General features: G+C 55.7%; 2 protein-coding genes across 7 annotated transcripts in view; one reads left to right on the plus strand and one right to left on the minus strand.

Moving 5' to 3' along the window:
- Positions 1 to 74: 74 nt before the first annotated feature.
- Positions 75 to 22,061, minus strand: NOTCH4 (notch receptor 4). Of its 6 annotated transcripts, none has more exons than XM_038553640.1 (30): positions 21,856 to 22,061; positions 20,787 to 20,806; positions 20,514 to 20,556; positions 18,628 to 18,975; positions 18,430 to 18,552; positions 18,076 to 18,312; positions 17,808 to 17,963; positions 17,303 to 17,497; positions 15,354 to 15,467; positions 14,346 to 14,459; positions 14,136 to 14,258; positions 13,173 to 13,323; positions 12,432 to 12,577; positions 12,007 to 12,159; positions 11,670 to 11,787; positions 11,364 to 11,451; positions 10,833 to 10,986; positions 9,592 to 9,776; positions 7,412 to 7,664; positions 7,075 to 7,187; positions 5,730 to 6,253; positions 4,746 to 5,129; positions 4,465 to 4,640; positions 3,732 to 3,951; positions 3,504 to 3,576; positions 3,263 to 3,401; positions 2,444 to 2,739; positions 2,092 to 2,239; positions 1,571 to 1,668; positions 75 to 1,376 (listed from the first exon to the last, which is right to left on the minus strand). In XM_038553640.1, exons 1-30 carry the CDS (start codon positions 21,911 to 21,913, stop codon positions 672 to 674), a joined length of 5,655 nt encoding a protein of 1,884 aa, XP_038409568.1. In that variant the 5' UTR covers positions 21,914 to 22,061; the 3' UTR covers positions 75 to 671. The 6 variants fall into 6 exon arrangements, with proteins under 6 accessions (XP_038409568.1, XP_038409567.1, XP_038409566.1 ...); XM_038553639.1 differs by adding an exon at positions 20,973 to 21,054 and having other exon boundaries at positions 18,430 to 18,543; positions 20,514 to 20,806; XM_038553638.1 differs by adding an exon at positions 20,973 to 21,054 and having other exon boundaries at positions 20,514 to 20,806.
- Positions 1,524 to 22,927, plus strand: part of LOC481727 (butyrophilin-like protein 1) — a 59,359-nt gene continuing 37,955 nt past the window's right edge. The window contains exons 1-4 of the mRNA XM_038553647.1: positions 1,524 to 1,976; positions 3,758 to 3,909; positions 8,188 to 8,301; positions 8,957 to 9,055. The gene's annotated coding sequence lies outside the window, so the exon portion shown is untranslated. The remainder of the gene's footprint in view (positions 1,977 to 3,757; positions 3,910 to 8,187; positions 8,302 to 8,956; positions 9,056 to 22,927) is intronic.

Genomic DNA, 22,927 nt, shown 5'->3' on the forward strand with positions numbered 1-22,927 from the left:
GCGCAAAATTCTGAAAACACTATGTAGCCATTCCCATATTTTTTCCCATCCCACTCTTAAAAAAAAAAAAAAAGTTAACATTTCAGATAAGCTTTATTATGGGGTGACAGATCTGAGGTTTTTAAATAGTGATAGAGGTGATGAGAAGAGTGGTGCTTCATCCCTGTGATGGTTTGTTGAAGAGGGAAGTGGAGAGAGTGCAAGGAGTCATCAGCTGGAGTGGCCTTTGGCCCCCCACTTCAGCACCTACACAGTGCCTGGCATACAGTGGGCACTCAATAAATATTTGTTAGCCGTTTGTGGGTGCTGGGGGTAATGGGTAATAGAGACTTCCGTTGGGTACCATATACAGGAAAGACTGTCTTACATCTTATATGTCTGGAGTTATTGGTTCCAGTTCAGAGGTAATTCCCCAATCCCACTCCACCCTTCGGTAGCCCCTCACCCTTATTTTCTGGGAGAAGGCTGGGCCCTCTTCCTTCAGCACCCTAAGCCCCTTTTCCAGGGCTATACCTTTTCCGTGTGGAAGAGAATGCGTGGGCGTACACTCATTTGGGGAGGGAGATCATAGGACCCTTCACTTTTGGGGTTCCAGGATCTTAGAAATCTGGAGTCCTTCCAGACTGTCCTATCATGGATGTTCACTTTTAGAGTCCCGGCCTCGTAGTGTCCTATTTTTGACCCTCGCCTCCCGTGTTTAAAGGCATTACTTCGTGGGTTGGGGGTCCCCAAGCAAGTCGAGGGGATCCCCGCTCCGGCGACGGAGTGAGGCAAGGAGGCGGGATCGGCAAGGAGGCGTTGGAGGTGGGGCCGCGGGCTCCCAGGGTCACCCAATCGCAGGGCCAGTCGTCAGCCGAGGCCACACCCCCGCCCCCGGCCGCGACCCCGGATCTTCCTCGCGCGACCCCGGTGTGGGGCCGAGGCCCGCGCATGCCTGCAGGAAGCCTGCGGGCCCCGGGAGACGCGCCGCCCGCCGCCCCTCCTCTCGACGGGCGCCTGCCGCGAGGGGAGGCCCCGCCCCCACGGGCGGCCCCGGCGGCGGACGGGGTGTGGCCCCCTCGCGGGCCCGGCCCCGCCGACAGCGTCCGGCCGCGCGGCACGGCCCCACCCGCGCGCGGGGGCGAGCTTCCCGACGCGGCCCGGGGGCGGGGGCGGGGGGCGGGGCCGGGGCCGGGGCCGACCCCGCGGGCCCGCGCCTCCAGCGGCCCCGCCCCCTCCAGCAGCGCCAGCAGGTCCCAGTGGTTGCGCTGACGGGCGACGTCCGCGGGCGTGAGCCCCGCCTGGTCCCTCAGTCCTCGGGCCGCTCCCCGCCCCAGCAGCAGCCGGGAGGCCTCCACCGCGCCTTCTCGGGCGGCCAGGAACAGCGGCGTCTGCTCCTGCGGCGCGGGAACAGCGGGGGGCGGGGCGGTCGGGGCGAGGCCAGGGGCGGGGCGAGGGCGCACCCACCGCGCAGGCGCTCCCGGCTCCCCGCGCCCCGGTCGCCCCGGTCGCCCCGCCCCGCCCCCTCCGCGCTCTCCGCGCTCCCTCGCCCTGGCTTGTTGCTCTTGTGGGGACCCCGTCCCGCTCTGACCCTGCCGTCCTGGGCGTCCTTGTCGGCTCCGGCCTGCAGGAGGCAGCGGGCGGCCCGGGCGTTGTTGACGGCGGCGGCCCAGTGCAGCGCGGTTTTTCCTGGGGGACGACGTGGGGGACTGTCAGCCCGAGCCCGGGGACCAGACGCCTGCGTGTCTGTTTCCCACGGACTCCGGTTTTGGGCCTCGGGGCGGCCTCAAAGGCGGAAGCGTTGCCCGGGTGACCGGGTGACCGCCGGCCGGCAGGAAGCCTAGTGACGTCCCCCGCGCGCGGGAGGGACAATGGGACATTGTTCTGGGCTGGGCAGGACCGGAGACCTCCCCGCCAGACCCCTCCCCCCACGGACGCTCCTTCCTCTGCCTGAGGCGAGGAGGGAGGGGAAGGGGCCCCTACCACCCAAAAGCTAGGTGAGAGGGAAGCCCCCAGTCTCCAGTGGGTCCCTCGGGGGCTTCCTTTTGTGCATCTTACACCCCACCTGTGCCACTTTTCCAGAGCACACCACCACCCTCTCCAGATCCGTACCCCATTTATCTCTGGCCCCCACATCTGCTTGCGCTGCAATCAGTTCTTCAACCAGGTCCTCCACCGCCAGCCTGGCGGCCAGCATCAGGGCTGTGGTCCCGTCCTCTGTCCGTGCATCCACCGCAGTCTGTCTGCTGCGGAGTAGGAGCTGGGGGTCCAGAGAGGGCCAGTGATTCCGGCGTGTCCTGGACTGCTAGCTCAGGCCCGCCACTCCAAATCCATACTCAGCCATCTGTTGTTTCTCTTTCAGACGCCCAATCTCACATCATCTTCCTCTCTGACAAACCCTAGGGGATGCTTTTGCCCAGCTTTACTTACCAGTTTCCCTGTAGCGGCCCCAGGGTGCACTGACCTGGCAAACCTCCTGAGCATCAGCAGCCACAGCGGTGTGAAGAGGGGTGCGCCCTGCTCTGTCTGGCTGGTTGGGGTTGGCTCCAGCCTCAAGGAGGCGGCGGGCAGCGGTTGGCCGGGAGAATCGGGCAGCCAGGTGCAGGGGGGTCTCCCCAGTGCCCACAGTGTGAGCCTGGGGACAGGCCCCTCCACCCAACAGAGGTTCCCAGGGCTCAGGGCTTCCCAACCATGCCCCCTGGAAGGTCCTGGACTCCACTCCCCCACAGCAAACTGCTGACATCAGGGGTGTCACCCCATCTGTGGGTGGGAGACATGAGGAATGGGAGACAAGTCAATCAAAAGGACATAACTGGGGAAGGAGGAGAACATGGAGGCTCAGGGAGTATCAGCCCCAGGTGTCAGGAAGCCCAGCTCTGGCTCTTGCTTTTGTGTGGCTTCAGTCAAATGACTTTTTTTGACTTTGTGCTTCGGTTTCCTTGTCTGTAAAAGGACCAGTAGGCCTTAATTCTTTAACATTCCAAGGCAGTGGTTCCCATCCTTGAGTCTGTATCAGACTTACCTGGGGAGCTGGTGAAAACATGAATTCCCCAGTATCTCAGATTTCTGAGCCGGTAGCTCTGGAGTGGAGCCTGAGAATTTATATTTCTAACAATTTCCCTGGTGATGCTCATTCGTCTGTCCTGGGACCACACTTTGAGTGTCACTATTCTAAGGCAGTAACCCTAATTTTGGTTTTCTCAGTTCTAATATCAAAAGGCTTTGTGATTCTAAAAGAGTCAAAGGGAGCTTTCCTTTGCTTGGTCTGGGTTGGCTCACATACCAGGTCCACGGGTGTCCACGTCAGGGACATCCATCTCTGATTCCTGGGGAGGAGTCAGCATGGCTGCCTGGGGGAGCTCCTGACAGTCACTGCTCAGAGGCCAGAGCTGGCACTTGGAGGGTGAGGCCATTTCTTCAGCCTTAGGGATCAGAACAAGGATCAGTGAAGGAAGGTGACTTGTCCCTTCAACTCTGCCGTCACCTCAGGATCATTTCTGCCCCAGTGTTTTCAGCAGGCTCACCTCCTCTCCTTCCTCAGGGCCTGAGCACATCACCACTCCATCCTCATCAACTTCTGCCTCTGGCTTCAGGGCTCTGGAAGAGGGTGTTTGGCTAGAGGACCTTCAGGGTCCCCAGGATTTCCAGCAGCCTGCCTTCCTCTGTCTCCTTCCTCTGCCATCAACTTCTGATGATAAATATCTCCACAGGGAAGAGTCCCCTCCCCGAGCCCTTTTCCTCCTCACTCTTACTTGAGGCGGATGCTGTCTTCACCCAGGGGAGGCCGGCGTCTGCGGGGACCTGGCTGCGTTCGAGGCCTTCGAATGAACCCCGGGGGCAGCCAGAGGGCCCCGTGCTCTCTGCGCCGCCTCCGGATGAGTTGAAGGACGAGAAGAGCCCCAAGGGCCAGGAGAATCACCCCGGCCACTGGTGAGCACAGCAAAGGCCAGGGAAGCTGGTTGGTGGGTGGTACTGGTGGGAGAGACATAGTCACAAAAGAGAGACCATTTCTGGGGAGGCTGGGTACTACTGTGAGACCTTTGGGCAAGTGCAGTGACTTCTTTCATCAGTTTCCTCATCTGTAAGGTGGTAATAATAATAGTACCTGCCTCATGGCATTGTCAGGAGGATTAAATGAGTTGATAATTAGAGCAAAGCCTGGCATGTAGTAAGTGCTAAATGGGTTAGGATTCTTCTATGTACTGTGAGCGGTTCATCAAACCCTCCATCAGAGGGATGATTGGATTTAGTAGAGGATAGACCAGATAATAAAGGTTAAGTACTTAGGGAAATAAGGAAGGATATTGAAGAGCAGATGGGCCACGAGGAGATACAATTGGAAGAATGAGAGGTTCCGGGGGTCAGTCTCCACACAGAATATTTGGGGTCCCTACAGTCCTGTGTCATTTGGCCTCCATTGCTGGTTCTGCCATGAAAGTGGGTCTGGGAGCAGAGTAAGGGGAAGTGTGTGTGGGGGTCACCTACCCGTGCCAGCACGAGGATGGGCAGCCAGCAGGGGTCCTGGCAGCAGGTGCTCCAGGGTCCCCACCGCAGCCATTGCGGCAAGGAAGCGGAGCAGGAGCCCAGGATCCCAGGGACAGCGGGATGCAGGGTGGTCAGGGCCACAGCGGGACAAATCCACACCCATCACCACCACAAACCTGTGGGGGAGGTGCCTCAGAGACCCCTGTGTTGGTCCCTGGCTCCCTTCCTTCCACCCGTTAAAAAACTGATGTCCGCCCCATCCCTCTGCCCGGCCTCCTTACCCAGTGCTGAGAGAGTCTGTCTCCTTGCCTACAGGCTGTGTTTGAGGGGTTACTCTCTCCTGATGTGAAGGGTCCGGGGTTCCTCCCAGCTCCTCTTCGGCCTGGGCCCCAGGATAGGGATACACCATGTCTTTGCCATCACTATCCTTCCTTACCCAGAGCCCCACTCTCAGAGTCAGGGATAGCACTCGGGCCAGGGCCAGCAGCTGCTGGTCCAGGGCTGGGGGGCTCAGGACCACCAGCAGGGCCAGGGAGGGCCCCCATTCCGAACCCCCATCTTTAGGCCTGCAGTCACCCCCATCCCAGCCACATTCCGCGGTGTTGCAGCCTTTCTCGCAGTGTCCGTTGTGGAAGTGATCGTGGCAGTACTGGTCATAGGCTGGACTGTGGGGTGAGGAGAGGGGGACTCAGAATCCCCAAAGGAACCTGACTCCCTTCCTCATTCCAGAGAGCTGCCTGATATATTACACTGCCTCTAGGGCACTGGTTGCTAAATGGGGAAAGCTCTCGAGCAATGGGCTTAGGCAGGCCCTGGGTGGCAGATAGTCTAGTCACTCTAATGTCTGTGACACCTTTGTCTCCGAAGACTGTTGCCTCTCCCTGCCTTCCCAAGCTTTCTTATCTCCCTGAAGGAGAGACCAAGACCCTTCTCCCTCAGGGGTGCTGTTTGCTAGGGGAGATGCTCCGTGGCACCTGGGCTTAGAGAGAGAGGCTTGAGCTCAGAGCTCCCACAACCTTTAGAGAGGAGCTCGGACAGAGGCAATGCCCTTCTTCCTGGTCCCCATGTTAAATATTGATGCTGCCCTATTCCCCAGGGCTGGACCCTAGTGTCTTATACCCCTATTGAGCAACGGTTATTTGGGTAGAAACTCCCCAGAGCTTGAGGCTGTGTTCACACTGAGACCCAGAGGCATCTGTGTTCTTCCCCCTGCCTCCCCCTGCCCTCCACCCACCCCCAACCCCAAGTCAGGGTTTCAGGCTCACGTGCAGGCTGGAGGAGTCTCACAGTCATAGCCATCAAACAAACACTCTGCAGAGTCACACTGCGGGTGGCACTGCCCATCCCGGAAGAGGAGCCAGCATCGGGAGTGGGAGGGGCAGCCTTTCCAGGGGTCCGGGACCCCCAGGGAGCAGTCTCCCCCATCCCAGTTTCCTCCAGGGCCGCTGCAGCCAGCGTCACAGGCCCCATCTCCACCTCTGCCCTCACATCCCCTTGCTCCGGGCCTCTGGCACTGGGGCCCTGGAGAGCTGGGAGGGCAGGAACATCGGAAGCCTGGGGGCCCCAGCCCAGGGATCTCTGAGCAACTGCCATTGTGTAGGCATGGAGAAGGAGGGCCACAGCCATGAGGAGCCGGTGGGTTCAGGCAGTCAGGGCCCCCGTAGCCATCGAGGCAGGCGCAGCGGGGTGGGAAGCCAGGTTTAGGGGAGGGCAGACACAGGCCACCATGGTGGCAGTGATGGAAGCCACAGGAGGGGGCTCTGTGGCTGCAGGTGGGGCCCTCAAAACCCTGTGGAGAGGAGAGAGATGTTGGGGAAGCTCCTTGTATTCTTCATCCCCTGTCTCGCCCCTGCAAAGGGTTAAGATAATTCAGAGGGTCCTAGAGTCTCATATCTGGAAGGGGCCTCAGAGAGCATCAGATTCATCACTTTATATATGTTGAAACCATGGTCCGTAGTATTTTCACACAAGGACATACTACACAGTGGTGAAAATGGGTGAGCCATAGCTGTGTGCAACAACTTGGGAGACTGAGCCCTTACAGAGCAGTAGTAATTAAACTGAGATTCTCTTAATCCTTGGACACAGTGTTATATACGTTTTCTCTCTCTGGAAGTAGAACAGGATGGAGGAACACAGAAGTACACATGAGTTACTGTTACTGTTGTAATTAGGTTACGTTTATAGGTGTTATGTTGTAAGGATAATATGAAGAAGGACATGAACACACCAATGATGTTAGTGTGTCATGCATCTGAGGTCCATAAACACATGCATAAGACTTAACCCAATATCATGCATCCGAGGTCCATAAACACACACATACACACAGAGGTGAAAGACCTTATTCATTGTCATCCAGCCTGACTTTGGGGCCTTTCCTTAGGCAGTGCTTATGATTTCTGAAAATTCCATTCATGCTACCACTTGATCCTGCTTTCTCCCTCAACTGCATCTGAAGAGTCACTCACCACCATGAACAGGGGCTAGCTTTCATGGGTAATTCCCACTCCAGTGCTCCCTGGGCTCACCTCTAGGATCCCAGCTCAGGCATTCTCACCTGGCATCAGTGTTAGGGGCAAAAGAGAAGACAGCTTTGTAGACACTCACCTGGGGGCAGTGGCAGGTGAAACCCAGGGGTGGTCCTGCTGTGGTCTCACAGGACCCTCCATGGGAGCAGGGCTGGCTTTGGCAGGGGTCTGTCTCCACTTCACACCACTGGCCTGTGGTGGGGTGGGATTAGACCTCACACACTGCTTTGGTCAGTGCTTCCTTCCTAGCTCATTCCTGGGAGTTGACCCAGCATTAACCTGCACAGGTAGAGGGATCCTGGGGCATGTTCTCTGGGGTGGGGTTTAGAGACAGGGGGATGGACACAATGACTAGGTGGGGATTGTGAGCTTAGCTGTGCCACAAAAGTGCCTGCGCACACCCTCCCAGGCCTCACCTGTGTATCCAGGCAGACACTGGCAGTAGAAGGCATTGGCCAGAGAATGGCAGGCTGCAGTGCCTGTGGGGTGGCAAGGCCGGTCCAGACACTCATCTACGTCTCCCTCACAGCGCAGCCCCACAAAGCCTGGAGGGCAGGTGCAATAGTAGCCTCCAGGTTTGGGGGTGCAGGTCCCATGGTTGTGACAGGGCTGGGACTGACAAGCGTTGGATTCCTTTGAGCAGTTCTGTCCATTGTAGCCTGGGGCACACTGCCGGCAAAGAGGGTCAGACAGGGAACTAGTCATTTGGGCCGTCCCAACACTACGGGGGACCTAGCTCAAGATCCTTTGCCCTGTGTCCCGTCCCCACCTTCCAGTTCAAAACATCATTCAACTCACCATCTGTCACAGCCCTGTGTAGCTAACCCTTCCATCTCAACTCCATGATACACATTCAGTAGCATGCAACTTAACCCCTCCAGCAGCCCCAAAGCATCCTATGACACATTGCCACTGAGGTAATTTTTGGTAAGACCTCCCTCCCCTAGCCACACCTCCGCCAGGTTCTTTCAGGCTTTACTGATTAATTTGGAAGCATTTATTGAATGCCTGCTTTGTGCCAGGCTCTGTTGTAGGCACTAGGGATATGAAGAAATTTAGAACTCCTCCCTGCTCTCAATCAGCCAGAGGCAAGAGACCACTAGCATGTATTATATGATTCTCATACACAACCTCATGAAACTCTCCCCCAAACCCTGCATGTGTCTTATCTCATTTGATTCTCACTTTACAGAAAAGTTGACTGATTCCTGGAAAGACTGAGTGACTTGCACAAGTCTGGTCGGTGGCAGAGCTGGGATGCAGCACAAGTCTGTGACTTCCTAACCAGTACCCTGAAGCCTTCTGGGTTTGTTTTATACCACTCTGCCAGGGGGGAGGGTCATTGATGAGGTCTGTACCATGTGCTGAGTTCTTGCAAGAGCAAAGAGAGTGTGTGAGACACACTACCAGGAAAGCTTCAGAAAAGTGAAGAAAACGGGAATTATGGAGAATCCAAGGAGTGGCCAAAGGGTTGGGAGAAGCAGGCGAGCGGGGTGTTTTGGGGATGTCTGAGGGAAGGAGTCTCAGGAAAGGGGAGATAAAGCTGAGTATTGGGCACAGGGGTGTTTACTACTAATTAGTACCCTTCTTTTGTATATGTTTGAAAATGCTCATGATAAAAAGTTAAAAAATAAAATTGAAAAGTTAAAGAGAATGCTTAGGGGATCTGCATCAGGCTTTTTTATCCAGAGTCAGGGTTTTTTTTCTTTCTTTCTTTTTTTTTTTTTTTTTTTTTTTTTTGAGATAGAGGTTATGGGGGAGACACAGTGGGAGAGGGAGAGAGAGGATCCCAAGCAGGCTTCAAGCCCAGCCAGGAGCCTGGCTCAGGGCTCCATCTCATGACCCTGGGATCATGACTGGAGCTGAAATCAAGAGTCAGATGCTTAATCCCAAAGTTGGGGTCCTGAGTATAGGTATCAGGCTACTCAGACTTGAATCCTAGCTTTGCCTCTGTTGCTCAGTGACCAGAACCACCAAAGAGAAGCCCAAACCCAGTCTGGAGAGAAGCTAGGGACATTCTCCTGAGGAAGGCACCTCTTGGGCACCATCCAATGGAAGAGGTATGGGGAAGGGCTGGAAGAGCCAGTAGATGGGGTGTGTAGGGAAGCCAGTAGCAGCTGGAGCAGAGAGAAGGAGGGTGGGGGTGGGGCGAGATGAGACCTGAGAGGTGGGCAAGGCTGGGTCACGTGGGTTTTGAACTTCAGGGTTAGAGAGGTGGGCAGCCACTGAAGGGAGTGACAGGTCAACTTAAAATTTTCAACAGAGCACCCTGGTAACAGAGTAAAGGCTGAGCCTACAGGCCGACAAATATGGAGCTGGGGACAGTAATCCTCAGGGTGAAGGATTACTGAGGTAATCCTCAGGGTGCCCAGGTGGTATGAAACAAAGCCGGATGGAGCAGTGGGACAAAGGGTGAAGGAGGAAAGACAGAGTGGTGAAAGATTTAGGAGGCAAAGGGCATGGGCTGGTGGTAGGTTGGATGTGTGGGGTAAAGAAAGGAAAGGAGATGACTATATCACTGCCCGGCCCAGGTACTTTTCCCACAGCTGGTCCCCCCGGTCACCCCTCCCCGTTGTTCTTCTCAAGACCTGCTTACCTGGCAGAGATACCCATTGGGCTGGGCTATGCAGGTGGCCCCATGTTGGCAGGGTCTGGACTCACATGGGTTTACCCTGTCCTGGCAGGTACTGCCTTGGAATCCAGGAGGGCAGTGGCAGAAATAGGAGGAGCCACTGTCAATGCAGAGGCCTCCGTTCTGGCATAGGGAAGAAGCTGCTGTGCCTGAGGAGAAAGGCAAAGAGGGATGGAAAAGGCTCAGTTGAGTGGAAAGGTTCTCAGGGGCCACAGACCCTGAGCTGAGAGGCTCTTGGAGATCGCGAACATTCTTGGGGTGGGTGGAGGCTACTTGAAGCCTGAGCCCTCAGTAACTCCTGGTGCTAAGAAGTTATAATATCAAGATCCCCCTCCTGCTTGTTCTGCCAGAATGGAGAGAGAGGATCTCTTGTTAAGCTTATTAGATCATCATAAGCACCCATATCCTTGGTTTAAAACAAGTCTCAAGCAAGAAGGAACTCAAAGGAAACTTCAGGTGGGGGTTTAACTAATGACTTGGGTCTGTCCCCTGAATTTGCATCCTCTGATGTTCTCTTGCTATGATTCCCATCCCCTCACCCCACAGGAGGCTCCTTCCTGAGTTCTGCTCATGGTCAGCCTCATTTGGTTGAGGGAGGTATTCTTTCACAAGGGGAGTTGACATAACATCAGAGTGAGTGGGGAGCAGCTGTTGAGTTGAGGGCCATTGGGTTATTAAGTATGATCCACTCTGGTTGAGTTATGATGATAGTGACAGAGTTCAGTTGCTTCTCATTGAGTTGTGTCCCTGTGGTTGTTTCTTTTTTTTTTTTTTTTAATTTATTTATGATAGTCACAGAGAGACAGACAGAGAGAGAGAGAGAGAGAGAGGCAGAGGCACAGGCAGAGGGAGAAGCAGGCTCCATGCACCGGGAGCCCGACGTGGGACTCGATCCCGGGTCTCCAGGATCGCGCCCTGGGCCAAAGGCAGGCGCCAAACCGCTGCGCCACCCAGGGATCCCCCTGTGGTTGTTTCAACTGGAGTCTTATTGGCTAAACTGGTTGGTGTTGCTAGAGTTGTGTTGAGTTGTGTTAGGCTGCCCTGAGGGTTGAGCTGTAGAATCACTAATAGTGTTTGTTCTGTGTTACTTTGAGTCTTAGTTGGTTGTTTTGGCCAAGTGTTGTGTGTGGATGCCTTTAGGGCTCAGGTAGAGGGGGACACCCTTCTCTCTTTGTTTGCTCCCCACTTGGTCCTTGGGTTAGTACCTTGGCTCAGAGCAGCCTTCTGACAGAAGGACAGTGGAAGGTTGCAGAGAGGCCCGGTCCATCCTTGGAGGCACAGGCACTGGAAGGAGGGCCCAGTCTGGAGGCAGTAGGAATTGTGTGGACAGGGCTTCTGGGCACATAAATCCATCAGAGTCTGAGGTTTGGGAAGGAGCATGAGACAGAGCTGAATATTATGTTTTGAGGCCCAGGGATGGTCTTCTACCAGCTTCTCAAAATCCTAAGCTCTCAGACTCTCTCCTGAATGGTCTGGGGCCAGGTGATAGCCCCCCTACCCCACCCTGGTTTTCTTTGATGCCCACATCCCAGAACAGTCTCTGGGATCAGAGATTCTTTTGTTCCTCCTATTCCTTGCAAACCTCAAGCTGGACCTCCACTCCCACATCCTAAACCCCCTTTCACGTGGGTACCTCTTCCAAGCTCCCAGTTCTGTCTTCTAGTCCTGGAGACCCTCCACTAGAGCCCTCCAGCCACCACCCTCCTCAGCACACTTGGCTTAGTGCCCCTCCTCACCTGGCAGGTGCCTCCCGTGTAGCCAGGGGAGCAGAGACAGTGGGGACCCTGAGGGCCATCTTGGCAGGTTGCCCTGTTCCTACAGGGGCTGGAACAAGACAGACACAGAGCACAGTGGGAGGAAGTCCAGGCCATCAAAGGGGAGGGAATGTGACGTGATGGTGAGATGGGGAGCCAGGAAGGGAGGCAGTGTGAAAGGATGTGGGGTATGGAATGTGAGGCAGCCTCTCCAGAGGAGATGGAGAGGCATGGAGGCCAAGGGGCCAAGGGGCCAAGGCCAATCTTCCTCTAGGGGTCTTTGCTCACTTGTCTGCGCAGCTGGGACGGGTCCTTTCCTCACAGTGGGGGCCCTGGAAGCCCGCAGCACAGAGGCAGGAGGAGGTGCCAGGCCTGTTCACACAGGCACCCCCATTGAGGCACGGGGCTGGAGAGAGGAGGCTGTGAGGGGTTGGGTTCCTTGCCCGTAACCTGGCCTGTGACCTCAGTCACACCACACACAGGACGTACATGCCCTCCCTGCTGGCCCCATCAAAAGAGCATCCCATAATGGTGCTCAATTAAGTGTTTTTCTTATAGCATAGACACACCCTGACCAATTCCTCTCTCCTCTGTGGCCCAGCTGAAGGACACAGCAGGCACTCACCAGAGGCACAGTGGTCAGTGCTGGTCTGACAGCGGGGCCCAGTGTGGCTTGGAGGGCAGGTGCAGGAATAGCCCCTAGGGCTGGGGCTACAGGAGCCACCGTTGAGACAGGGCCCTGAGTGACAAGCTGTCACCTCCTCGCTGCAGGTAGGGCCTGTAGGAAATGAGGAGGTTCTGAGAAAGGGAACCCTCTTCTCTCTTGTCTTCTTCTACCTCCCTCTCCTTCCTTTTCCTCATCCCCATCCCTGTTCTCCCCCATCCAACCTCTTTTCTCACCACCTTCTGCACATCACCTGCATTCCCTGCAGTCTCTGTTCCATTCTCCTTGGTGGTGACCAAGACCCAGAGTCCTTGGACACATGTCTTTACTGCTCTTGGTTAGAGAGTAGCCAGCCCAGAATGCCTGTGGTTTAGGGAGGGCCTCACCTGTGTGGCCTGGGGGGCAGGTGCAGTTGTAGCCAGAGGGCTGGGGATGGCAGGTCCCCCCATGGGCACAGGGCACGGAGATGCAGCCTCCCAGCTCTGCTTCACATGCTGGTCCTGTCCAGCCCACATCACACACACATGAGGATCTGGTCATAAAGAGAAAGGGGAGAGTTTTTTCTTCTAGTGTTTTTCTCTATCCCCTCCCCATTGGTCAGCCCCCTAAGACCTCTTGTTTTTTAGCCCTGACACTCTGGCTCCTTTCTTCATTGGCTCTGCACTCAGCATTGTCCCCCTTCCATAATATACATGTGAACATGTACATATGTCTCTCATAACTTGTTTATTGTCTGTCTTTCCTCATTAGAATGAAAGCTCCATGAGAACAGACATGTTGTCTCTTTTGTTATGTGTGGTTCCCCCAGTGCCTTGAAAAGTATCCACACATAGCAGGTGCCCAGTGTTTGTCTAATGGATGTTGAGTTGGCCCTGGGATTTGGTGCTTTTCTTTCTGCTCTCACCGCCTACCCCTCTGTTTCTCCCGTGATTTATGAACTCCCTCCTCCATGGGATAGCACTCACTAGTTGCGCCTTCATGTTGGCTGTGACCTCAGCACTTTGCCATCTCCTTCCTCTTCCCTCTTGGTCATTTCCCACCAGCTTGCCCCTCACTGTCTGTCTTCTCCTGCCCTAACTGAGGAGGACCCAGAGGACAGTAAAAATGAGGAGGGGCTGGAAGGTTACCTCTGGCAATGTCCATGGTGGCAGGTGCAGTTGTCCTCAATGGGGGCACACCCAGGGCTTCCATCAGGGCAGAGGCAGTGGGCCTTGTCCTGGCATTTTTGCTTGGGTTGGCACAGGCTGGGAGCACACAGGGGAACCTCACAGAGATGACCTGGGGTGGAGATGGGTCAAAGAGAAAACAGAGTCCCTCCATATCCTCAATGGGACCAAAGCCACTTCTTACATATGACTTGCTTACTCCCCATGAACCTGTGCTTCAGTGGTTCCCTGCTACCTCAGGCTAACTTCCTCAGAATGACACACAGGGCCCTGCATGACACGATTTTCCTACAACTGCCGTGCTCCTCAGTTTCACTCTGTTGCACCCTAAACTCAGGACGTTCTGTGGTTCCTTAAGTGGGGATGTGCTTTTCTTCCGTCCACACCTTTGTGCATCAGTTACCTGCAGCTAAAACATGCAGTCATTCTATTTTGACAAACTCCTACCCATTCTTGAAGACTCAGCTTAGCCATCACCTCCTCCATGAAGCTTTCTCATCTCTAGTCTGGTTGGCTGGTCCTTTGTGCTCCTATTGAATCCTATGCAGTCCTCTCTCAGAGCACCTCTGGGCCATTGCCCAGAAGAGACTTCTTGGTCTCTCTGCACTATATTTAAAGCCAGTTGAGAGCAGCTTTCTTACTCTGCTTATATCTGTGTGGGGCATAGGATATTAATACGTTCTTGCTAAGTAAGTGCACAGATGGCTTCCAGTTTCTGAACCCTGGATCACACCATTCCTGTTTGGCCCAGTTTGGGTTCTACCAATGACACCTGCTGTCAGCACTCAGGTTGCATAACTTGGAGGAGTTCCAGTCTCATTTTCTTCTCACATCCCAACCCTCAAATGCCCAGCAATAGCCTCTGCTCCACCCCAAATGGGCTCAACTATCCTGCCAGTCCTTTCTAACGCCTCCCCTGCTGACCTGTGAAGCCAGAGGGGCAGAGGCAAGAGAAGGCTCCGGGGAGATCCAGGCAGCTGGCTCCAGTGGGGCAGGGGCCACTCAGGCACTCGTCCACCTCTGCCTGACAGTGTGGGCCTTCAAAGCCTATGGCGCAGCAGGATAGTCAGAGGGCTGCATGCAGGTCTGCCCTTTGCCCCCACTCTCCCCTCCAGTGTGTGAGCTCTGGTTTACCTGGGAGACACTCGCAATGGAAAGATCCAGGCTGGTCCTGGCACTGACCCCCATTGGCACAGGGAGAGCTTGCACACTCATTGATGTCTTCCTCACACTGGGAGCCTGTGAATCCTGGTGGGGCAGGAAGCAAGTGGGGAGAGATTGCAAAGTTGTCTCCCTCCCTCCCTCCCTTCCTTCCTCCCTCCCTTCCGACTTTCTCTAGAGTTATTAGGGAGTTTGTTACAAATAGTTGTGACTGAGCTATATAGGTATGATTTCATGGATTCAAACAAGAAATTTAGAGTCAATACTGATCTTTAGCCTTCCATTTACATATATGGAAATAACATTGCTACAAATTGCAATGGAGAGAATCTTGTTTCCAATGGCTTGGTTTGGGGGTTCGTCTACATGTTTCATTATATAGTGAAGGCACCAATTGGGGGCTTCTCAAGTAGTGATTTGGGTTTCAGAACATTAACAGAGCATAACTTGGTGGCTTTGTTCTTCACATAAATAAAGCATAACTGGATATTTGTGTCAATGCTGAAAATACATTGTATCAAAAGCATAAATGCAAGTCCTGGCCCTTCCCCTCAACAGAGTGAACCTGGAAGGCTTCCCAGAGCAGACACCTGGAGATGCCAGCAGGATGATGCTCAGCCACCTGCCAGCTGTGTGACTTTGAGCAAGCTACTCAAGCTCTCTAGGCTCCAGTTCCCTCTGTAAAAGGGGAATAATGCAACCTATCTTATGGTGTCATTGAAAGGTTTAAACGAGGGAATGCCTGAAAAGTACACAACCAAGTGTAAATAGTAATGGAGTAAATAATCAAGGAACATCCATTATCATCATAGCAGGGAACAGAGGGATCTGATGAAGCTGAGAAGGAAGGCCTGGGGCAGTGTTCGCTGTATCCAGGGTGACCAGTGCCAAGACCAGCCCAGGATCCCTAGGAACAGGGAGAGCCTACTGAGGACTCTGGAGGAGGGCCAGAAAGGGTGGTTTAGGTAAATATGCACTCACCGGGCAGGCAGACACAGAGGAAGCTGTTGAGCCCGTCGTGGCAGTCAGCCTGGTTCAGGCACGGAGCAGAGGCACACTCGTCAGTCTCCACCTCACAGAACTGCCCTTCTAGGCCTGAGGACATGGAGGTGTGGTGTGGGCTGAGGCTCAGCTGGGTTGGCCTGACTGGGCCCCTCACCCCTTCTGCCAAGGAGGCCTGGGTTCTAGAACCAGCATGTGCCCTGTCAGGCAGCCCCTCCCAGGGTGCTCTCTGACTGCGGGCTGGGGAGATGAGCCCGCAGTCCTGCTACCCTGCTGTGTGAGGCTCTGCCTTCTTCAGATATAAAGGCTCAGGGAGCACAGCACCTGCTGGGGCCTGTGGGAGCCGCAAGGAGGTACCTTTTGGGGCCGTTTGCTGCACAGAAGGTGGGCTCATCCGGTGGGGCTAATGAGCCTGGAGGTCCTCATGGCACAAATGAGACAAATGGGTATCTGCTCGAAGGGGAGCCAAGCCCCTTGTTCTTCCTGAGCAGGCATTTGGGAAGCTGGTTGGTCCCAGATCTGTCCTGCATCTTTGGGCTTGTCCTGGTATCATTCTCACCCTGACCTGAAACTGGCTCGGCCTCTAGACCTCAGCTGCCTCCCACTTCTTGCCTGGGGCATCTTGGTAACTATCCCTGGCCCTTGGATTGCTGGGCAGTTTTCTCCACTTTTTACTCTGGATGCTGCTCAATTGAGGAAGGCTGTTTTGTGTAGTGGCTAAATCTATGGAAGCCCTGGGCTTGAATCCTTGCCCCGTTGCTTACTAGCTGGACAGCTCACTTAATCTCCCTGTGCCTCAGTTCCTTCATTTGTAAAATGGGCACAGCTACAATGCTGACCTCATAGGATTGTTGCAGAGATGACAAAATGCATGGAAGATGCTTAGGTGGTACCTGGCACTAAGTAAGCTAGTATTTTTCTGGTTTCATTCAGCTTCCTGATATTGGCTCTGTCTCTGTGTCCCTGGGGAGAACTTTTTCCCTCTTAGAACCAGCTTGGAGGGACACCTGAGAGGCTCAGCAGTTGAGCGTCTACCTTTGACCCAGGGTGTGATCCTGGAGCCCCGAGATTGAGTCCCCACATTGGGCTCCCTGCATGGAGCCTGCTTCTGCCTCTGCCTATGTCTCTGCTTCTCTCTCTGTGTGTCTCTCATGAATGAATAAAATTAAAAAGGATAAATTGTATATAGTTCCTACTTCCAGGATTCTATAATGCTCTGGGCTGAAGGCGGTGCTAAACTGCTTAGCCACCCAGGCTCATTTATTTATTCTTGAGAGACACACAGAGAGCGAGGCAGAGACACAGGCAGAGGAAGAAGCAGGCTCCATGCAGGGAACCCAATGCGGGACTTGATCCTGGGTCTCCAGGATCATGTTCTGGGCTGAAGGCGGCGCTAAACTGCTGAGCCACCCAGGCTGCCCATAAATAAAATCTTAAAAAAAAAAAAAAAAAAAGAACTAGCTTGGAGGTAGGTGCAGCCTTGTGGCATTTATTTTTCCTCTTGCACCAAATTGAAGCATATAGGCTTTGGGATTTTAAGGGTCTACTCAATTACTACAGGGGAGAGTTCCTCTGATTAGGAGGGACATTCTGAGTTGGCATGAGCAGAGGCTGCTGCCGTGCTGCCCTTTCTCGACCACCTTCTGTCTACAGCGGACCAGGCTGTGCACTTTACGTGACCATGAAATGAATGCTTCCCCCTCACCCCCAGACTTGAGCAGTGCACAAGCTCATTATCATCTGTGGCAGCCCTTCTCCTAGGAACCATAGGTTTCCCGGAGATTTTATCTGGGGCAGGGAGATGAGAAGCATTCTTTGGTAACTGACCCCAACTGGTCTGGGGCCGTTTGTGTTCTGCAGGGGTCATGTCTCGTGGGTTCAGGATGAGTCCCCTGTGTCCTCTACCCAAGGCCCCCTGCATCTAGTACCTGGTGGGCAGAGACAGTGGAAGGTGGCGAGTAGGTCCAGGCAGGTGCTGCCGGGGTGGCAGGGCTGGGACAGGCACTCATTGTGATCAGCCTCACAGCGGGAGCCCGTGTAGCCAGGGGGACAGAGGCAGTTGAAGGAGCCGGGGGTGTTGAGGCAAGAGCCGCCGTGTTCACAGGGACTGGGGCCTTGCTGGGCTGGGAGGAGAGAAGAGTCAGGAATCCACAGGAGCCCCCAGTGGAAGGGCAAAGAGGTCAGACTGCCAGGGAAGGCATGAGGGCCAGAGTGTGGCAGGGGAGAGCAAATCAGAGAAAGAGCCAGTGTCTTTAAGACAGAGATGAACTAACTGGGACCTGGAGGGCTGAGCACTGCTGTGAAGACCGTGCAGGGAAGAGATGCCAGATCCGGACAAAATCAGAAGAGAGATGGTTATATTTTTTGTTTGAAAGACAATTTGTAGAGGCTGCTTGGGGGGCTCAGAGAGGATCTGATGCGGGGATGCCTCACCCATCTGACACTCATCCAGGTCCTGGTGGCAGGTGGGCCCTGAGTAGCCAGGTTGACAAAGGCAGAGTGTGGAGCCTGTCAGGGGGTTGGTGCTGCACTGGGCTTCCCCGTGGCACGGCTGGCTCAGGCACATGTCCTCCATGTGGCACAGGAGTCCTGGAGGGCAGGGTGGGCGTGAGGCTCTCGGGGCCGCAGCTGCCCCAGCTGCCCTGCTGGTGCCTCTCGCGCTCGTCATCTCTACCGCCAACTCCCACGCCCTCTGGCACACCTGTGCGGCCAGGTGGGCAGAGGCAGGAGAAGGAGCCCACGCGGTCAATGCAGGTGGATCCTGGGGCACAGGTGGCAGCAGCACAGTCATCCAGGTTCTCTTCACAGCCTGTGCCTCCCCAGCCACTCACACACACGCAATGGAAGCTGCCAGCCGAGTTCTGGCAGGTACCCCCGTTTCTGCAGTGAAGGGGACCCTGGGTCTCACATTCGTCCACATCTTCAGAGCAGTCCCAACCTGCGGGGGGCAGGGTAGGAAGGGGACAAAGGCTGGAGCTGGGAGTCCTGTGAGGAGGGGAGGCCGGGGCTGACCATCTGGGCCGCAGGTGCCATGGGCCTGGCTTGCACGACTCACCTGTCCAGGCCTCTGGGCAGCGGCAGGTGTAGGTGCTCAGCCCATCCTGGCAAGTGCCCCCATTCTGACACTCGTGCCCAGCACAGTCATCTGGGTTCACCTCACAGCCTAGGCCTGTGAGACCTGATGGGGTCATGAGATTAGCTGAGGGAAGGGAACCTCCCTACCCAGAGAGAGAGGCTGCAGGTGAGGACACACCTTGGGGGCAGAGGCAGAGATGGAAAGTGGAATCTCTCCCTGGAACCAGCTGACAGGTGCCCCCATTGGGACAGCCACTAGGGGGGCAGGGTCCTGGCTGAAGCTCACAGTGCGGACCCTCCCGCCCAGTAGGGCAGTGACACCAGAAAGATCCCAGGGTGTTATGGCAGGAAGTGCCCTTGGGGCAGGGTCCCGGGTCCAGGAAACACTCGTTGATATCGTGTTCGCAGGCATGGCCCTCGAAGCCAGGTGGGCAGAGGCACTGGATCTGGGGGTGTGTGGCCAGACACACTCCTCCATTGATGCAGGGGTTGGCTGAGCAGAAGTCCTGAAGCTGGCACTGCTCACCTGAGGCAGAGGGCAGAGGGGGCTGCCTGTAGTTCTGCACAAAACCCAGCTCATCTGAGATAACTCAGCTCTCACTCTGGATTATCTCTGTGTCTGATTTTCATGTTTCCTTCCATTTCCTCCCATACCTGCCTTGCCCTGCTTCACCACCCCTCGCCTCGGATTTGCCATTCTGGAAAATAGAACGTGTCGTTGATGGTGGGGATATGGCAGATTGGCCCTACCTGAGCAAATCTGGGTCCTTCTAGTGGGGACCTTTCCTTGGTGGGGAGGTGAAAAGCACCCGGCCACTGCAGGCAGGAGACTTAGCACTGCTGTGCCACAAGGCTCTGCACCCTCAGACGGTTGTCTGGCCTCTCTTGTCTGGGTTCCCTAATCTTTAGGTGGCTACAGGGTTCCAGATAGTGATAAGGAGCCGCACCTCTCAGCCGTTTGCACCAGTGGCAATGGCGGTGGTGGCCCCTGGCACTGAGCTATGTCAGTGCCTCCTGAGCATCGCTCCCTTTCCTCCTCTCAATGACCTTATGAAGTGTGGACATCAGCTGACAACCAAGGACGTAGAGAGTTAGTGCAAGGGCACAGGTCTCATCCATGGTGAGCTGGCACCCAGACCTGGGGAAGGGCTCCCAGAACCCCTGCTCCAAGCACAGGGCTGGGCAAGTTGCCACTGTGATCCTTCTTGTCACACAGCCTGGTCTCTCACCCCCAAGTCCTCAGAATTACCTGGACAGTTAAAAAGTCTCCATGCCTGGGCACAGCCCAGACCCACTAAATCAGCCTCTCTGGGATGTGGACATCAGTATGTTTAGGGCTTTCCAGGTAATTGCTGTGCCTCAGCAAGTTTGAGGAGCTCCCTTCTAGTCCACTGCTCACAGAGCACTTCCCTACCCATGTGGCCTTCACTGCCCTGTCCAGTCCCCTCCGTCCTGGTAGGTCAGAGGAGCCTTCCTCTCCTGAGGCCCTTGGCTGTTCTGCACCCCTGCCTACTTCCTCAGGCTAGCATACCCTGCTCCTGCCACCCCCCCCACTCTCCCCACATCCTTGCCCCAGGGCTGCACCCTTCTTCCCAGGATTGACACCCATTCCTCTCTCTGGGTCAGAGCCCTTCCACCCTCATTACACTTCCCACCAGCACATCTATCCAGGTGCTGCTCTGGGCTCCCACTCCTCAGAATAGAGACCATCCAGATGACCATAATGCAGAATCCTGGAGGTTCCCCTCCCCCACCTTGTGCTGGGTATGTTAACACCCTCTGGCTGCTGGACGGAGGGGCCAGGGAAACAGGCCAGGGTGGTGCACCAAAAGGGGCTATGGCAGGAGACATTTACGGACAAGTTTGGAAAGACTTCAACATTTAACCATCGGTGCAGCCATGCTGGTGAATGTCAGTCTCAGGTAAATCGTCAGCAAGAGTCAGCTTCTTGATTCGCACAGCCTCTGTCCTCAGAAGGGCTCCCTGTATCTCAGACTCCAGCTCTATCTTTCCCAGCCAGCTGCTCCTGTCCCCCCCCCACCCCGCTTCCCCCTCAGTGCTCACCTGTCCATCCAGGCAGGCAGGAGCACTGTGGGCGGCCTGAGGCCTGGATGTGGCAGCGGCCCATTTTGGAACAGAAGGAAGAACAGGGGTCCTTGAGCAGGGTCTGGCACCTCTGGCCGGTGAAGCCAGAGGGGCAGGTGCAGGAGAAGCTGGGGGCCAAGGGAGAGGGAAGGCCAGGGGAGCCTGGGAGGGCAGGAAGCAGGGCTTGGCAGCTGCCCCCATTCTGGCAGAGCTGGGCATCCTGGCAGGGGTCGGGAAACTGGCAAGTCTCACCCAGGAAGCCAGGTGCACACCTGAGCAGGGGAGGAGAGAGGACAGCTTACTCACTGGGCCCTCTTTGCCTTCTCTCCCACCTCCCTCAGAGCCTTTACTTCCTCTCTTTCTCCTTCCTTCCCAGTCCCCCCTCCACCCTGCTCTCCTTCCCCGTTCCAGTCTCCCAGTCCCAGGAGGCACACTCACTGGCAGGTCCCTTGTCCCTGAGATAGGCTCAGGCAGGTGCCTCCATTGGCACAGGGTTCTGGGGAGTCCCCACACGGCAGCACTAGGGATGGAGATGAGGATGGGATGGGCCTGGGGAGTACTGTGCTCCCCATTTCCCCCTCTGGGTGCTCTGGAGGGACCTGCCTGTAGCAGCGGGACGCGTGCTCTCTCGGACCACTGCCTCTGTTCCTGGTCCCCAAGTGGTGCTCTTGCCCCAGTGGCCCCCCCCCCCCCGCCCCCCCAATCCCAGGCCCAGGCCTCTAGATCCTCTTGGCTATTAATCCCCACCCCCTTTCCTGTTTATCCTCTGGCCTCCCAAGCCCAGGCCTCCCAAGCCCAGCCTCAGACTCCATCCCGGAAGCCCTGACAACAGGGCTCAGGAGGGGGCCCTGGGGACTCCAGGAAGGTGAATGGCTGAGACGTTGAAGGGATTTCCTCCCGGAAGAGCCCAGCATTGAGCCATCGGGGGTGGGGACAGCTGGACCGGGAAAGGGACTTGGTCCTAGAGCCCTTGACCTTCCCATGTCTCCATCTCTTGCTTTCTTGTCATCGCCTCCCCTAGCAGGTGGTCAGTTTTTTCCCTCTTCACCTCCTAAACGCCATCTCAAGAGCCCCCTGTCCCAGCTGGGTTCTCTCTGGGAGCGGGCACCCTCCTAGCCATTCCTCTGACAGTTACCGCCCCTGGCTCAGGCCCCAAAGCCTGTTTGTGCAGCTCCGGTGGCAGAGTCTGCTCTCCCTGCATTGGGCAAGGGGGTGAAACTCTCCTCCATCCAGTGTCCCCTCAAAGCACCAGGCTTGGCCCTCTGCCCCCAACCCTCTTAAGGAAGGTGGGTCCCCTCACTCTCCCACCCCATTGCCTCACCTCTGGTCTTGACAACCGAGTGACACAGCAACAGCAGCAGCAGAGAAGGGGGCTGCATTCCAGAGCCCCTGCCCCAAACCCAGATCCCCTCCCACCTCCTCAGGAAAGGACTCTCAGAGCCCTCACTGGGGCAGGAGCTACCTCCCCTGCTCCCACAGCCCCTTCCTCCTCCTCTGCCTGAAGCAAGCCTCACGTCTGAGCTGTTTCCTGAGTCACACAATGTCCTGGACACCCTAGTGATGGGAGGGGGAGGAGTGGAGGAACATTGAGGGGGATGAGGGAGGGGCCTTCTGTCCCCAACAACCCCTGGGGACCGGAGGAATGGGACTGTGTGGTGGTAGGGCAGGTGAGAGGAGGGGAGCACAGGGCTTGGAGTGAGGGGGCTCTGGGTTCAGCCCCAGCCCTTCTGTTGTGTGGGCTTCCCTTTCTAGAGATGAGAATAGCAGGGTGGCTGCCTCTTGCCCTGGGATGGTCAGGACCTGGAAACAGAGGTGAGGGGTGCTGAGACATCTTCTGCTCCAGGTCCGTATCCAGGCTGCTCGGACAATCTGCGACTTTCTGTACATTGAAATCACTAACCTTGGCAGAGGGAGCCCAGGGTACTTCTGGCCCTTACCTTAGCCCTTGCTGGGAACTTAGTTTTCTTCCTTTGGGGAATGGGGAAGATACTAGGCTGATTCTGGGGGAAATCTTGGCCTGCCTTTGTTGGGGAACATGTAACCACATCATCAATGATAAATGAACATTGTCTGTACTAAAATCTGCAGTCCGGATTACCCACAGAAAACACTACATTTGGATATGTTCCCCTTCCCTCCCTCCACCACAGAGAGCCCTAGGATGCAAGAAATGCCAGTATTTTATTTTTATTTTTTTAAAGATGTTATTTGTTCTGTGAGAGAGCACCAGCAGTAGGAGGGGCAGAGGGCAAGGGAGAGAGAATCTCAAGCAGACTCAGCTGAGTGCAGAGCCTGATGAGGGGCTTGGTTCCACAACTGTGAGATCATGACCTGAGCTTAAATCAAGAGTCAGATGCTCAACCAACTGAGCCACTCAGGTGCCCCAGGAACGC

Source organism: Canis lupus, chromosome 12 (genome assembly GCF_011100685.1).
Source record: "Canis lupus familiaris isolate Mischka breed German Shepherd chromosome 12, alternate assembly UU_Cfam_GSD_1.0, whole genome shotgun sequence".
NCBI classification, from domain to species: Eukaryota; Metazoa; Chordata; class Mammalia; order Carnivora; family Canidae; genus Canis; species Canis lupus.